Source organism: Agelaius tricolor, unplaced genomic scaffold (genome assembly GCF_023055355.1).
Source record: "Agelaius tricolor isolate 1412-34295 unplaced genomic scaffold, bAgeTri1.0.p SCAF_10, whole genome shotgun sequence".
Taxonomy (NCBI): domain Eukaryota; kingdom Metazoa; phylum Chordata; class Aves; order Passeriformes; family Icteridae; genus Agelaius; species Agelaius tricolor.
In genome coordinates this window covers 14,868,567-14,883,744 of record NW_027269270.1, presented here as the reverse complement: position 1 = coordinate 14,883,744, position 15,178 = coordinate 14,868,567, and the positions used below count along the sequence as shown (strand labels likewise).

General features: G+C 45.6%; 1 protein-coding gene across 1 annotated transcript; it reads right to left on the bottom strand.

Annotated features, from left to right (window-relative positions):
- Positions 1-892: 892 nt before the first annotated feature.
- CHRNA1 (cholinergic receptor nicotinic alpha 1 subunit) lies at positions 893-9,600 on the bottom strand (the record flags this gene model as incomplete). Its single annotated transcript, XM_071434273.1, has 8 exons — positions 893-2,608; positions 4,536-4,775; positions 6,045-6,268; positions 7,359-7,596; positions 8,215-8,410; positions 8,650-8,759; positions 9,198-9,242; positions 9,394-9,600. Coding segments are annotated over 8 exons (1,392 nt in total), but the record flags the coding sequence as incomplete, so codon positions are not given.
- Positions 9,601-15,178: the final 5,578 nt, after the last annotated feature.

The following is a 15,178-nucleotide window of genomic DNA, read 5'->3' as shown; positions in this document are numbered from 1 at the left end:
TGCAATTATCCAGGGTCATCTCCCTGGGGCTGCTGATCCAACCCATGTAGGAGAGAGTTTGTGTTAAGGTTGCAAGGGGGGGCTACAGAGCTGTAAACGAGAAATCATTAGACTATACATACTTATATGTGTACAGTGGATTTTCTGTGACTGTGACAGAACATTACAAGCTCCAAAGCTACTATTTTAGCAGGGGCTGACATTGAAAGCACAGTAGCAGCTGAGAAGAGGTAGTCTGCAGGTAGGTAAGGGTATTCGGTCAGTGGATGGATACTGGTAACAGGGGATCTTAGTGGTATGCAAGAAAAATGTATCATAACGGTGATCTAGGAAGAGAAAACAGAGGCTGGTACAGTCCAAGTATTCAAAGCAAAGCAAAGCAAAAAACAAACAAACAAACAAACAAAACAAAAAACCAAACAAACAAAAAAAGAAAAAAGCAATAAAAACATGTGCCTATTTGATGCTTGGAGAACTCTGTTTGGAGAGTCAGAGTACAATGCCTGGAATCTGCAACTTAAGAAGGGAAGTTGTTAGCATTTATTTTTGCCTGCTGTCACATCTTTTGAGACACAACTAGTTCATCAAGAGTCAAAGTGACAGAAAGGCAGAAGATTTGCTGTGCCTAAAAAACAGGTTAAAGCATCACAAATGACAAGTTTTGAATAAATAGTTTCAAACCTTTTTCTGAGGAAGTGGAAGGAAAGCACTGGTACCTAGCTGTGTATAAGGCGAGCTGGAGAAGCAGGCAGGCAGGTACACACGTGCACACATTCACTCTGGCACACAAAGAGGGGGAATTTGGAGGCCAAGTCTCAGATCTGCCTTGGGGAAGCTGAACAAAGATACTGTAGGTGCTCACCATGAATCTTGTTACTTGCTGTTTATTTTTAATGCTAAGATTCAACCACATGCTGCTCTAAGAGGATTGTTCTGCCAATTTCAGTGCCAATCAGAGGCTCTCAAGTTAAGGTCCAGGCACCATTAGGCTGCAGCTTAGCTCGTCTGAGCAGGGAGCCGCTGACTCCCGCAGGGGCTGCAAGCTGGGAATTCCCACCCAGCTGCAGTGAACATTCCCTCTGTCAGCAGAGGTGGCGCCCAGCAATACATCTTTGGCCTTCGCTTACAGGGTCAATGATCATCCGGGGAGGCAAAGATTACCATCCTCTAAACCGTAAAAGCAGAGCAGAGCGCTACAAGTGATCTATCGGCCCAGACAAACTGTTTGCTCAGGACTGCAGCTCACCAAAACATTGTCCGGCAAACACTACGCAATGCTGGGAGTGTTGCTCAAGTGCCTCATTTCCCTCTAGTGCTTCAAATGCCTGTCCTCTGCAGGCATGACGCGTTTTAACATAATACGAATTATTTTACTAAATTGTTTACAGCTGTTAGCAAAGTAGTGCTCTTGGCTTGGACAACCAGCTGGAAAAGATGAGTAACTTGTCGCAGTTGCCCCACCCATCCTTATTTATGTTTGAGAAGAAGAGGCAGCGCTGCTGGTATTGCCACATGGCATTATTTGAACGCGGAGAGGCTTTTTGCTTGCGTCGAATGCGGAGTAAACAAAGTGCGGCGGTGTCGGGCAGAGGCAGCAGTGCTTTGCTTTAGCCACCAGAGCGAGCTGCTGCTCAACTTTTGAGCGAAGCCGGGCCCGCTCCCGGGAGCGCTCCCGTCGGCGGCCGCGCACGGGCACGGCTGGGAGCCGCAGCCGCGGGGCCGAGCAGCCGAGCCTAGCGGGGCAGGGACAGCTTCGGAAACAGAGAGAGCTGTGCTCAATAAACACCCTCCAGGTCAGAGGTGCAGCGTGGAAACCAACCTTCCGAGAGTAGAGTAGGCTGAATGTGGAGGTTATTCTAGAAACAGGTTGGATCCTTCCCACTGTAAAGAAAAGTCTCTCTCCACTTTGCTGCAGCAAGAGATTCTATGGGTAGAGTCCCGCATCACAGTAAGTCAGTTCAGATTTGTGCATGAAAATCAAGTGCTTAAGCATGGAGTTTGAGATTTTTCTGGCGGTTATATCTAGTGTTAGCAGAGGAATCTGCTAATACAAGACTCTGCTGATACAAAAGCCACAGAACAGATATTAAAACCAGCTTGAATGCCAAAGTTGGATACAGATTTACAGCTCAGCTAAAGCTTATTACACTGCTATTGACTTCACTGGAATAGTATCTGTTGCTTACAAAGTCAGACAATCTTATTATTCATTAACATTTTTAATAAAGGGTAAAACGGATCAAAACCTGGCTGTCAGCCATTCAATTTTACCACTAAGGCAAGTGTTTCTTTTTGGCAATTAAATGCTACTGAGCAGCAGCTCAGAAGTGCTAAGTATGGGGCCTTACATTTTATTATCCCTGCTCTTTCCCAGTGGTTACTGATTTCTGTCAGTGAACCTTTCAGAAGCTGGCCAGATTCTGATGGTTATGATGCTTTCAGATGTTCAGGGCAGCAAATAGTTTCCAGCTGACGTTCATCCTTGCTGATTTAATTCAATAAGGCGACCAGCAAATACAGCTAATGTTCCTATAAAACAAACTAGCATAAATATGCCAAGGAGGAGATGATCAAGCACCATTGCAACAAACTTCCATTCTTCTGCAGCCTGGGAAAGAAACAAAGGAGATGGTAAAATCTCTGCAGAGCACTGTTTGTTACAGCATTCCTGTAATTTACTGTCTTGAACAAGGGGAAGGCTCTTCCCTAAGTGCCTTTATTATTGCTATGCAAAAAATGCTCATTTTCTTCTCAGAAGCAGGTCAGTGGTTAAGAAAGCCTAAGCAACCTAGAAATACATGTTTCAACACTAAACTCACCGGAAACCCTGGCCATTTGCTGAACAATTTCATTTAAAAAAACGTTGAAAAGCTTAATTATTAGGCCAATTGTTGCTTCTGAAAGAAAGTTTAAAATCTTGAAAGCAAAATGCTTAGTTTGACCCAAATTACTTTTGTTTTTCCATTGCTTTTTTGTTCTCATGGGATAGCTAGGCAATTCCTAATAATTTAACCCTAATGCCTGTTTTCCATACACTCTAACGCCTTGTAAAACCTTCTTGGTAGCTCCATTAGTCTTTTTTCTAGTTGTGGGACACCATGAACCACTTGCTCTGTACCTTTTCACTGGATGCTTTTGGTGGGAACCCAGCACAGTAAGAGCATGCAGAGTGCAAGGCACTGAGTACAGCAGGGCTCGTGATTTCCACCCTGGAACTCCACCTGAATGAGTGACTTGTGCTGGCCTAAAGCACCTTCTGCTAGTGCCTTGGTTCTCCCACAGGTAGAACAGGCTGTTGTCATTTATCTAGAGGACACTGACAATCACTACTGCTTTGAGGTGGTGCAGAAGCAAATGCAATGAAGTGATAGCCTTCAGAACCTTAGGTTTATTTAGGGAACTTGACTTTTGAAACCCCCTGGAAGTGATAAATCACTAGTGTCCAGATGACACAAACAGCTGGGCTCCACTTCCGAAGGGGGCATCTGCTGGTAACCTGAAGACCCTCCTTGTAAGCCAGGGAGGAAGTGGAGCCCAGAGATGTTGAAGCCACGCCAGCCCTGCTGAAGACAACAATTTGTCTGCAGAGAGGCGAAGGAGTCACGGGGAACATGAGACTACAGCCAGAGCCATTTCACATGCTCCAGGAATTTGGTCACAGGAACAAACACCGTGGTGTAAATCCTGTCCAGGGGAAGGAAGCACCTCCTTTTCAAGAGAGTGGGTCAAATTATTTTGTCAGAGAGCTCCCCTGTTTTCAGACTAGCCTGCTGCTCAACAGGAGAGGTCTATAACCACGTAGGAAGGTGAAATACCAGGACTCAATTACCCCTGCAAAAGCTGTTTGAGCTGTGAAAGCTGAAATAAAAGAGGGGTTAATTGTTCTGAATGTGCTAGAAGGAGGTAGAGCTAGGTTTTCATAGGGAACACTGCCACGTGTGACTATATGCTTTTATCCTTCCTTTGGCTTGCAATGTGGAAAAAGTCAGTAATCAGAGTAGCTCATAACATACTTAATTTGGAGGGACTGCTTGTATTCAGGAATAAAACAAAACCTTATCAAAATTGGAAAGATAATTTGTAAGTTACATTTAACACTTCTCAGATAACACTACTAGGCTTTTGGAGTTTGCCTTGCTTCCTGGCTTTTCAAAAGCAGTAGGATCAATCTTACTACAGGGGCAAGATGCCTGAGTGGGAGACAGAAGAAATGTGTTTTGGAACTTGCTTACAGTTCTTGAAACTGGTTTCCTACTCACAGACACTCCATCTCTATGGCTTCACATATCACATAAGAAAACCTTAGCACTGACACTTTTTCCTTTTCTATTATTTTGGGAAGCCAATATTCAATTAACATCTGTGACAATTATTTGTTGCTCCTTGTTGACTCCCTCAAGGGGAGAAGACTGTCCGCTGCTAGAGCCAAACCAGGGCTTGGAGTGTTTTTGTAAGGCAGGGATATTTTGCCAAAAAAGTAAGATGTAGCAACCTGAAAGCTAGAAATGAATAATGCACAAAAAAAAGGGCCTTACATTACTGGCTTCTTGGTCCGATTTCATCGTTTCTGCAATGTATTTGATTCCTTCTATTGCATTTTTCACATCTGGGTTTTTGGTAAGCGGGGAGTAGAAGTTGACAGGCACAGAACCTGACTTCCCAGAAATGTCAGAAATATCAATATCTTCTGCAAAAATATTTTTGTCTTGTTTGTCTCTCGATGGTCGTTTCATTGTAGAGAAAAACATGACGTTTGGGATTGTGTCAATAAAGATCTGAAAAGAAAGGGAGAAGATGACAGTTGCTGCTCTGTGGGGCTGTGTCACAGCTGCAGCTGTGCTGAACAAAGACAAGGCTCTCCCCTCCCAGATCGCTTCCCGTGCTGGGGCTGCTGCAGATTCCCTCTCGGACTGTGTCACAGCCCACGCCTTAGTTACACCGGGGCTTTTGTCAGCTCGTGTCCTGGGGCACAGGGAGTCCCCCGCAGGCCTGCAGCGGGCTTGCTGCCAGCCATCCCCCTGCCCTGCAGCAAACATCCACACATGAGGCAGAGGGTGATGCCACGAAGCACATCCTCAGCTGGCACGGGCTGACAGAGCTCGAGCCATCCCATCTAACTTGAAACACATTGCCTACAAATCTGACTTGAAGAATGGACTGCAAAGAAACTCTTTTGGCTACTTAGGTTTGATTTTGCTATTATGAACGTTTGCTATACAGGCATATAAGATTTACAGTAAGAGACTTGCTGCCAGAGCAATGTTAAGCACATGCAGCATTTCCTGTTGAAATTTCCCTTCTGCAAGGGTTGTTTATGCCGCAGAGGGAATCTAACATAAGCTGTAACCTTAAAAACATAATTAGAAATACACAGAAAAACCTCCTTTCATGTCATGGTTTAGTATGAACCCAAGCAGGCTTCAAAACAGCAAGGATTACTGAATAAATCAGATGATCTTTGATACTGTCTCCCTGGCAAAGAACTTGTAATGACAGACAGCCAATTTTTTCTATGTCTTATGATTACCATTTAGACTCCCGTGCAAGGATCTCCCAAGGGCTGCAGAGCAACTGTATACTGGAAAAGTACAGAGAAGATTTTTTAGCTTTTGCTAAACCATTCTTTACAAAATAGGATGCTGAACTCAGGTATCCCCAGTGGCCTTTGTGCTCTGCACTCATGCAGGCTGGTGGCTGGTCACTGGCAAGCAGCAGTGCCTTGCAGTCAGTGGAGAATTAGGCCAGGATACATAATTCGAGTCCAGATGGATATTTTCTTTTCCCATTCCCTACCTTTAGCTGCCCATGTTTTGTCTCATTTGTTCCCTGCAAGGCTCTACCCCAGTGGACAATTTTGTTACCCCAAGGAGCACTTTGACAATCTTGCTGACTTTATGCACAGCTAAGCAGTAAACACTGGCTCTTGTGCTCTTTAACGTGATGCATTTACCGCCCCATTCTTTTTGACTTTTATTAGAAGACCTGCCAATAAAACACGGAGCATTTGGTGGAAACCAGCAGGTGTGCCAAGGCACAGAGCTCACCTTCCTGACCCAGGGGGGCATGGTGTGCGTGCTGGGCGAGCGGTGGTGGGTGTTGATGACGATGACGGTGATGATGATGGAGGCGATGACAAACACCATGGTGAACAGCATGTACTTGCCAATCAGAGGCACTGCGCTGGAGGTGGAGGGAATCAGCTCCACGATGACCAGCAGGAACACAGTCAGAGACAGCAGGACAGAGATGCTGAGGGTCATTTTCTCACCTGTCATAAAAAAGTCCCCCAAAATCATTGCTGCTCCTATCATTCAGTACAGAGAGCATTGATTTGAGAAGCAAAATGTGGATGAGAGCTGTTCACACAAACACCTGTGTGCATTTGCAGTGCCATCATCTCTGCCAGCATCCAAAGCAGCAAGTAGGCTTGGCAAACCTGAGAGCCTAACAGCATCAGCTCCAGCACTAAGGTGGGAATTACCAGGAGTGACTGGGCTGAGGTGTGGGTGCTGAATATTTTTACTTGCTAGGAGCATTTCGTGGGCTCTGCATTTTGAGCAATGCAGCATGTGCACCTTCGTGCTTGCTCCACAGCTTCCTGAGGGTTTGCTTCCCTTACTCTCTGTCTCTGGGCTGAGAGAGCAGACTAAAAGCACATCTGGCATCAGGTCAGTTGCTATGCGAGATCTCCTTGCATGTGGAGGGTGTCAAAAATGAATTACAAAACATTATTCACGCATTTTTTAAAATCCAGTTCAACTTTGTAGAAAGTTTTCCACTTGAAAAAATACATCAAGTATTTAATAAGAAGGGGCTTACACTGCAATTAAGTGGTATGAAAAGCTGACAGAAGGCCAAAAGAATAAAGCAGAGGAAATGGTTGCAGGGAGCACGAGTGGCTCAGCAGAGACAAAGGAGGCCAGAACAGGTCAGGATTACTCTGTGTCACACAAGGTGATGTGTGTGTGAGCAGGTAACAAGCTCTCTGCTCTGACAAAATGCAGAAGGGCCTCTGTCACCCCTGTGTGCTCATTTTACTGCTGGACATACTAACACACTGACTACCTATGGCAAAACATAAAAATTGTCCAGCTAAATCTTTAGTTTGCGTAAGTTAACTGGACAGCTAGTCAGCAATTTCTGTGGGAAAGCACCCCAATTTATTTATATAAATAGTTTCAGTTTTCAGCACTTATCCTTTCTTTGCAGAATATTTAAAGCCATTACTTTCAGTGGAAATGTCCAGTTTTAGCATGCACTGGCCTTCAAGTTGGCTGATGGTTTCAAATACTGTGAATTTCTCAGGAATTTCTTAGAAGAGCAATTTCTATGGAAGTAGAACGAATAAACTTACATACCTGAATCTGTGGGTAGGTAAAAAACGAGCCCTGTTAGAAAGGAGAAGAGCAGGCAGGGGATGATGACGTTGACAATGAAGTAGAGGGGCAGGCGTTGCATGAGGAAGTGGTAGGTGATGTCCAGGTAGGGGGTGTCAGGGCAGCAAGCGTAGTAAACCCAGTGCTTCCAGCCACGGTAATCCTTCATCACCCACTCCCCGCTCTCCATGAAGTTACTCAGGTCTGGACGATCACTCTCCTGCCAGCAAAACACCCCAACAAATTCTTAACACCAGGTATTCTGAACCAAATCAAAACTTAGTAGGTTTGGCTCAGGAACAGGATTCCAAATAACTCATGCACTTTGTGGGGGTTTTTTGTGAGTAAACAGCTCTTGTCTATGGTCTTTTTCCTTAGAATATCAGCCTCTACACAGCATTCAACTGAATATTTTACAGAAACAGTCAGGGATAGTACACTGAAAAAATATTACAGTTAGGAGACATAAATGAGGGGACAGGGAAGGAGTCTTTGGCAGTGGAAAGTCATGAGCAGAGAAAATATACCCCCTTAAAAAAACTCTAAACCCGAGAAAACAAACAGAAGCAGGACATACAGCACTATAAAAAGTGGTGCAAAGCTGCCAGAGGACAGACAGAAGACTGTTATGGCACAGGAATAAATATGTAAGAAGAATTTAGGAGCCAAACCAGGAAATCTTGTGTTAGATCTACAAATGAGAATTTTCTCTTTTACAGGTAGAGTCTGCTTGTTTTTCCTGTCAGAACTAGGTCATATTCCATTCTAAATCTGAGATTTCTCTTAAAAACACGTACAGGCCTTTGCTGCTTTTCCCAATTACAGCCTCCTTGCTTACCGGGTTGATAACAACCATTGTGCCATCATATGTCCAAGTTCCCAACTTCATACTGCAGTTCTGCTGGTCAAATGGGAAGTGTGTGACTATAATTTCACAGTAACTCTTAAAAATGGCTGGTGGTGTCCAGGTGATCCGACCTGTGTGCTCCAGAAGGACTTTGGTGTATTTTACAATGGCAAAATCCCCATCTGCACTGCAGAAGGAACAAGGACATTGAAAGCGATATGGGCAGCATAATCAACAGAGTCACAAAGGATTTCTCTGGCTGCGGGTCAAACGATGCCCCAGTGCCTGCTCCTGGAGAAGCTTACCCTGAGGAATTGGACCCACTGGAACAGATGTCATGGGAAAACTGTCCCACTGGGGTGGTGCCACAAGGCAGAGCTCCTCCCCCCTCCCTCCCTCCCTCCCTGAGCAGCTGGCAGCCCTTACTTGTTGTAAAGAACAAGGTCTGGCCGCCAGATATCATCTGAGGGGATGCGGATTTTTTTTACACCACCGTAGTCATCTGGATTCCATCGGAGGTTGACGTCTGTCCATTGCTAAAGAGGGAAGATTTCAGCCCCTGAGAGCTTCTCCCAGCACTGGGGTTAGTTTGAGTACTTCCCAGAAACAGCTCCTTCCTTGCTTTGGGACATGCAGGTAAGCATAAACATATGGCAGTGGGACCCCCAGCTCATTTTTTACATTAACTTATTCTTTGGTGTAAGAAGCTTATTAAAAAAAACCCCAAAAACTCCAAAAGAAAATAATATAAAGATATCAGAAGTGTACTGTTTGAAATACAACCCCAAAAGCTTTTCTTAAAACTCCTAGCATCTAGAACACTTTATTCTTTAGATCTCAGTAAGAAGAAATGCTCTGCTATCTGACCCACCTCTGCAAGCTGCCCCCAAAGGTATGAGAGTGTAGTTAATTCCTGATTGTGTCAAGTGCATTTATTTGAATTAGATGGAATGGTTAAGAATATTTGGCCTTACCTGTTTCAGGCGCACATTGGTTGTCACAATCTGATTTACTTCATCCTTAAAAAAAAAGGAAAAGGAAAAAAAAAAAAGCAGGCGGTATCAGCAAGCATCAAGATTACAGGATACAAATTGTTTCCTTAGAAAAACACCACCATTTGGCACTATCCCATGAGCCAGGGGCTCAACACTGCCCGTGTCCATAGCGTACCACGCTGATGAGCTGGATGAGCTGCAGCCCCACGGTGACAACGACGGCGTCCCGATGGTCCTCCACGGGCCGCACCACCTTGTTGTAGTTACTGAACAAGTGCTCCACCAGGCGAGTCTCATCCTCATAGCCCAGGGCCAGCCCGGCTGCAGAACAGTCAGGAAGGAGAACAACGGTCAGAAGGGGCAGGGAACAGGCTAAGCACCATCAGTCTGAGGCTGGCATGGAGGAAGGGCTGCCAGGCAAGCTGCTGGTGGGGGATAACACCGAGTCCTCCCTGTGACAATGGCCACCCACCAGGAGATGAACAAATGCAAACAGGCAGGATCATGGGCATCAGACTGAACATTAGGAGTCTTCCAGCCTGAAACTGTGCTAACATGCAGTACTTATGGGCAGGTAAACACAGAAAATGTCCAGTCTCAGGGGTTTCCAATGTTGCCTTTTCCACCTTCAACTCCACAGACGTGGCTGTGACACTGACATTAAAGGTGAGGGCCAAGCACACCAGTCATGGAGAAGGCATCACCATCCCCACTCCTTGCATCTGCAATCTAAGTGGAACAAGAGCTCCTCTCCACAATGGGAGTTGCTGGGGTTGTGCAGGTGGTGAGAGAAGGAAACGACTCGCTGTGTGGGGTAGGTCCATGGACAGCTCTGCCCACAGGCTGCCCAGCATGACTTGGCTGTGCTGTGCCAAAGAGCCTTGAAAGAAAAATTTCACAAGTGAAAATGGCAGGGAGCAGCCCTGTTCCAGTGGAGCCTTCACAGTGCTGTGCATGGCACTGCAGTGCCAAGGAGCAAGGGCACTGGAAACAGATGGGCCCTGCCTCCAGAGAGCCTGGGGCAGGGGAAGCAGGCACACAATGCCCTCAGATTGTAACTGCTTCACTGCCACAGGGCAGGAAAGCAAATGGAAGGGGTGCTTGGGGATGTTTCTGTGTCTCCCCTCTTAAAGGTAGTGAGAGGGAACAGAAGAGTTGAGCCTCACTGCAAACATTTTTGGCAGATTGCACCCTCGTCTCCCACTCTCTGTTGAATCCTGGGCCACAGAAGTCAACAAGAATTTTGCTGCTGACTCCAACCTAAGCTAGGATTTCTGCTGGTTTCCTAACTGACTTTTCATCAACTTCTTTTACATAGCTGATCTGAGATTGCCAAGGATTCTGCCTTGGCCTTTGTCCTGCCATAAGATTACATTAAAATACTTGGATGCCAATCAGAAAAGCTGTCTGTTGCACACAGACACTGTTTGCTTCCTCTGCCAAGAGGCTGAGCAAGGGTAGGCAGGAGGCATCTTTCAATTTTTAAGTTATGATTACAGCATCACATAATTGAAGCTCTATGCTTTATTAACACAATTAAAATCCTTTCACATTTGCTCCTTTCTGGTGTAGCTTGGTAGGAATTTAGGATACTGCTTGAATTTTCTGAAAAGCTTTTAAGATCAAAAATATTTATTCTTTTAAGGGACAGTTTAAAAAGAATTAGTTCTGTACAACACATGCAGCTGCCAATCAATTCTACCTCCTTGTCAGTCACCCCACAACTTAATGAAACTTTTTGTAATGATTTTTCCCATTCCAAGTCATGCTTACTAGATTCTTTCCCATATTCTGAAATACAGGTAGCACTAAGGCAAATGGGAGCATGAAAAACAGATTGCAGAAACAAAACCAATTAAACATGAACTTCTCCACTCAAAATATCTGGTGCCTGAAATTACAAATATCTGAGATGCTACTAATGCACCCCAAAGCTTTCTTTTAAACGATTAGGTGTGTTCATAAAACCTTACCAGTGGGACAGGCCCCTCCTGGAACACATCCTTGCTCGTGCTGATGTATATGCAGAGCCCTGGCAGGAGACACCCCCCCTTCAAGGCAACAGTGGAACAGCTTACCTGTGCAGATGAGGAGGAGGAGTACACAATGGACCTTCACCATCCTCTTGCCTCAGTCATACAGATGGAGGCACGCACAAAGCACCTCTGACTCTCCTCAGAGGGGACTGTGCTGCCTCACCAGGGTGCTGCCAAAGTACACCCAGCAGGGTATTGCTTTACAGCACCTGTTCTGGGAATGACAGCTGGGGGCCCCTGCCCCACCGGCTGGAAACGGGAGCACAGTGTGCTTCACCCATCAAATATCTTCTGTGGTTTACAGAAGGTCATTTTCCTTCTAAGTATCAATGTGGTCTGTGACTTACTAAACAAATACACACACAAATAAACTAAAAAAGAATTATCTGTAAGTAACTGAACATCTTGGTGAGATCTCAGAAGCTTTTTGTGAACAGAGCAACTTGCCAGGTTTAAGGCTTTGTTTCTCTGAGACAAAACAGAGCACAGTCACTAATTTCTGATACACCCCCACCAGTGTACAGACAGCATGCTGGGAGGAGGCTGCTCCCCTGGCTTCACAGAGGGATGGGAAAGCTTTGAAGTAAACAAATATTCTCAAGAGGGATCCATCTCCTTGAGTCTACCAGGACTCCCTGGTAGAGTCCCCACCTTGGAAGGTATTAACTAAGTAAGAGAAGACACCTCACCCTCCTGCTGCCACCTCTATACTTGGTGGATTGAGAAAATCAAGTGGTAGAAACATTACTAGTTTGTTTCTACAGCAGGGCAGATTCAGTGGATTTCTGAAGAGAATGCAAGTGCTTGCTCTTTATTGCCATAAATCACCTGTAAAAGAGGGAAAAAGTGATATGTTTGGTAATAATACTCAGTCATTCAGGTTAGCAAAGAAAACAAGAAACAGTGGAGATCTTATATATATATATATATAAATAAATAAAAAAAATATATACACACACATATAAACACACACACACACCTATCTACCTCATATATACATGATTATCTACTCTGAGCTCAACAACATCACTCAGGAACAAAACCTTGAGAGAGATAGTCCTGTGAAGTGTTCAGCAGCATGGGAAAAGCAAGCCCATCAGTTTCCAGGACAGGAGATGAAGCAAAAAGGAAAGATGCCACTATAAATCTGTGAATGTTCTTTGCAGTTCAGGTCATCTGGTTTCAAAAGACTTGGAAGAGGCCCAGGAGAAAGTGACAACAACATCCACAGTGCAAATTGGCTTCTGTACCTGGAACAGATAAAGAGTATGAACCATCAGTCTGAAAGCAAGACAGAGAACTTTGGTAGGGTCTGTAAAATCCCACATGGTCTGGAGAAGGCAGATTTGGATTCACTTGCTGTCCCCATGCAAAATAGTAGGGGGTATTGAGGTAAAATTAGAGTTGTCCAGCTTAACCAAGACAGCTCTTCACAGAGCGTGTCTGCAGTGGAGTTGGGTGCCACAGGAGCATCTGTTTGCAGAGGTCTATCTCTGTTCAGAAAAAATAGTCTGCTAAATAATTTTATACTATTGAATGTGTACACACACAGACATAGACACACACACTCTCCCCCTAAGAAGTCTGTCACTGAAGCCCCAGAGTCACGAGTCTCAGGACTCTGGGGTGGTGTTCTGTGGATAGATTGCCTGATGCTAATGGTGTTCTTGCATTTTTCTCAGGCAGCTGCCATGTGGAGATAGGGCGTGGCTCTGGGTGACCTGCCACAGCCATTCTTACACAATGTTCCAAATTCCCTTTTCCAGAAAGTATTCCCCATAAAACCCTTCCTTAGTTTTGCCTCTGGGTGACACCAGAGGTATTTTCTATTTCTGCTGGATATCCTTTGTGCTGTCTGCCAGCTGGCTTGGTGCTTCATGCTGGATGCCTTTATTATTATTTTAATTATTTTTTAATCACTTTCCCTCACCCATCCCCCTCCACTAAGCATCCAGCCTCTGCATTTACATTTATCCTCCAGTACAAACTCTCCATCTACATAACTCTGGCCTGGTTCCTGGCCAGCAGCTCCCATTGTTGCAGAGATCTTATTTCAAACCCGCGTCTGACTGCTCCCAGCCTTTATCCCAGGCCAGCAGCTGCCGTGGAGATACAATTGCATGGAGGCATTGTGGGAATGCTGACCAGGGCCCTCCGGATCCTCTCAGGGTCCCAAAGCATTCCTGCCCACCCCAGCAGGGCTGCCAGGTTGGCTCCAAGAGGGATGAGTGTTACCACACTCTGGCACATGACAGCTCTTGTCTGACAGAGGTGTCTGTCCCTCCTGACAGGGTCTGTCCCTTGGAGCTGGCAGGGTGCAGAGGGTGTGGGGGCCCCAGCAAGTCTGCAGCCCCAGCAAGGGGTTGTGGTTCTTGCAGCTGCCCCAGCCTAGGATTCAGCCTCCCCCGCTGGCTGGAAGTCAGCGCTCGTGTTGGAAGAGGAAGGAGCAGGTATTTGGAGAAGGCCTTTGGGGAGCAGCAGCCTGGCTGTGAGAAATGTTCCCTGGCAGAGGCACAAAGCCTTTTACCTCGCAAAAAACCCAAGGCAACCTGAGCTACTGCAGTTAAATATGGACAGAGAAGTGAATGCTGCTTGTTGTTCAACTAGGGAATGTGACCCATCATGACCGAGGTGAAAAAGCAAGGGAAGGGGCTGAGCTACTCTGAATGCCTGAATTTGACCAATTGCTAGGGTAGGTATTTTTCTTTTTTCCTTCAGAGTATTCAGCAAATTTTTGACAAATGTTTCTTTCCCACACAAAAATCCCTTTTAACATCTATCTTGACTGCAACCTTTTCAGCTTGTTTTTATGAGCCCCCTCCCCATCCTTCACACAAACCCACTACCCCCATAGTAATGGCAGACCAGCCTCATTCAGATGGATTGGAAAGCAGCAAACTCACTGCTTGCTGGATGTAGGGCATGGCTCCTTCCATCCATGTATGAGGAACAAGCCCTGCAAGGGCTCCTGCCCAGGGGAAGGCAGCTGTGAACCAATATTCCTGCAGGTAAGGAGCTTTGGCAGAGTGGCACTGCACAGACACGGGCAAGGTGAGCAGAACACTTCATGCTTTGGACAGAGTGGGGAATACAAGGTGTTAACTGAAATTTCTGTCACAGAACTGCATGCAGAAAGGCAATGCCCGATGGAAGAGAGCCAGTGCCAGAGGCTCCAGCAGACACACGGACAGCAGGGCCTGAGGGAGGGTGGAGGTGCTGAGAAGCAGAAGCAAAACTAACCAAAAGAACAGAGAAAGGTTAGAGAGTACATCAGGGAAATTAAAGGAACGAAAGCTTGAAAATAATAGCACTGTCCAGCAGTTTTAGCTTCAGTTTTCAAATGCAGTATATACCTTTATAAATGCATTTTTGTATCGGGAAAATGGCATTGCTGGCGGCAGTAGATGATGGCAGCACTGAGTGAGGCAGATGGTAGACAAGTATTTGTGAGTTTGCCGTGCGCTCGTTCCCAGATTTGCCCGCTTCCATCATGGCACACGTTCCCGCTGGATCCCGGCCGCTCGGCTGCACGGCCGCCAGATGGCAACAGCTGGATGAGCCATGAGCCGCACACGGGGGCGCGACCGCGAACCGACCCCGGCAAGAGAAAACGGGGAGCAAACATTTTCAGAGGAAATTCACAAGGAATTAATGACAGTCTTGAGATGCTGTACTTACCCGGTTTATTGCAGTGCCCATAGGAACGTGCTCAGCATTAATGTACATGTCAGAACATATTGATAAACAAGATTAAATTCCTCAAACCAAGAAATCCAAAGTTGCAGTTTTCCATACTCAGACACATCTCCACCAACCCACAAAAATGTTTTATCACCACGGATGTTTGTGGCAAGTTTGGTTTCAGCAGATATTTTCTCTGTTTTCTATTACATCACCCAAAGGAACTGAAAATACCAAAAGCTT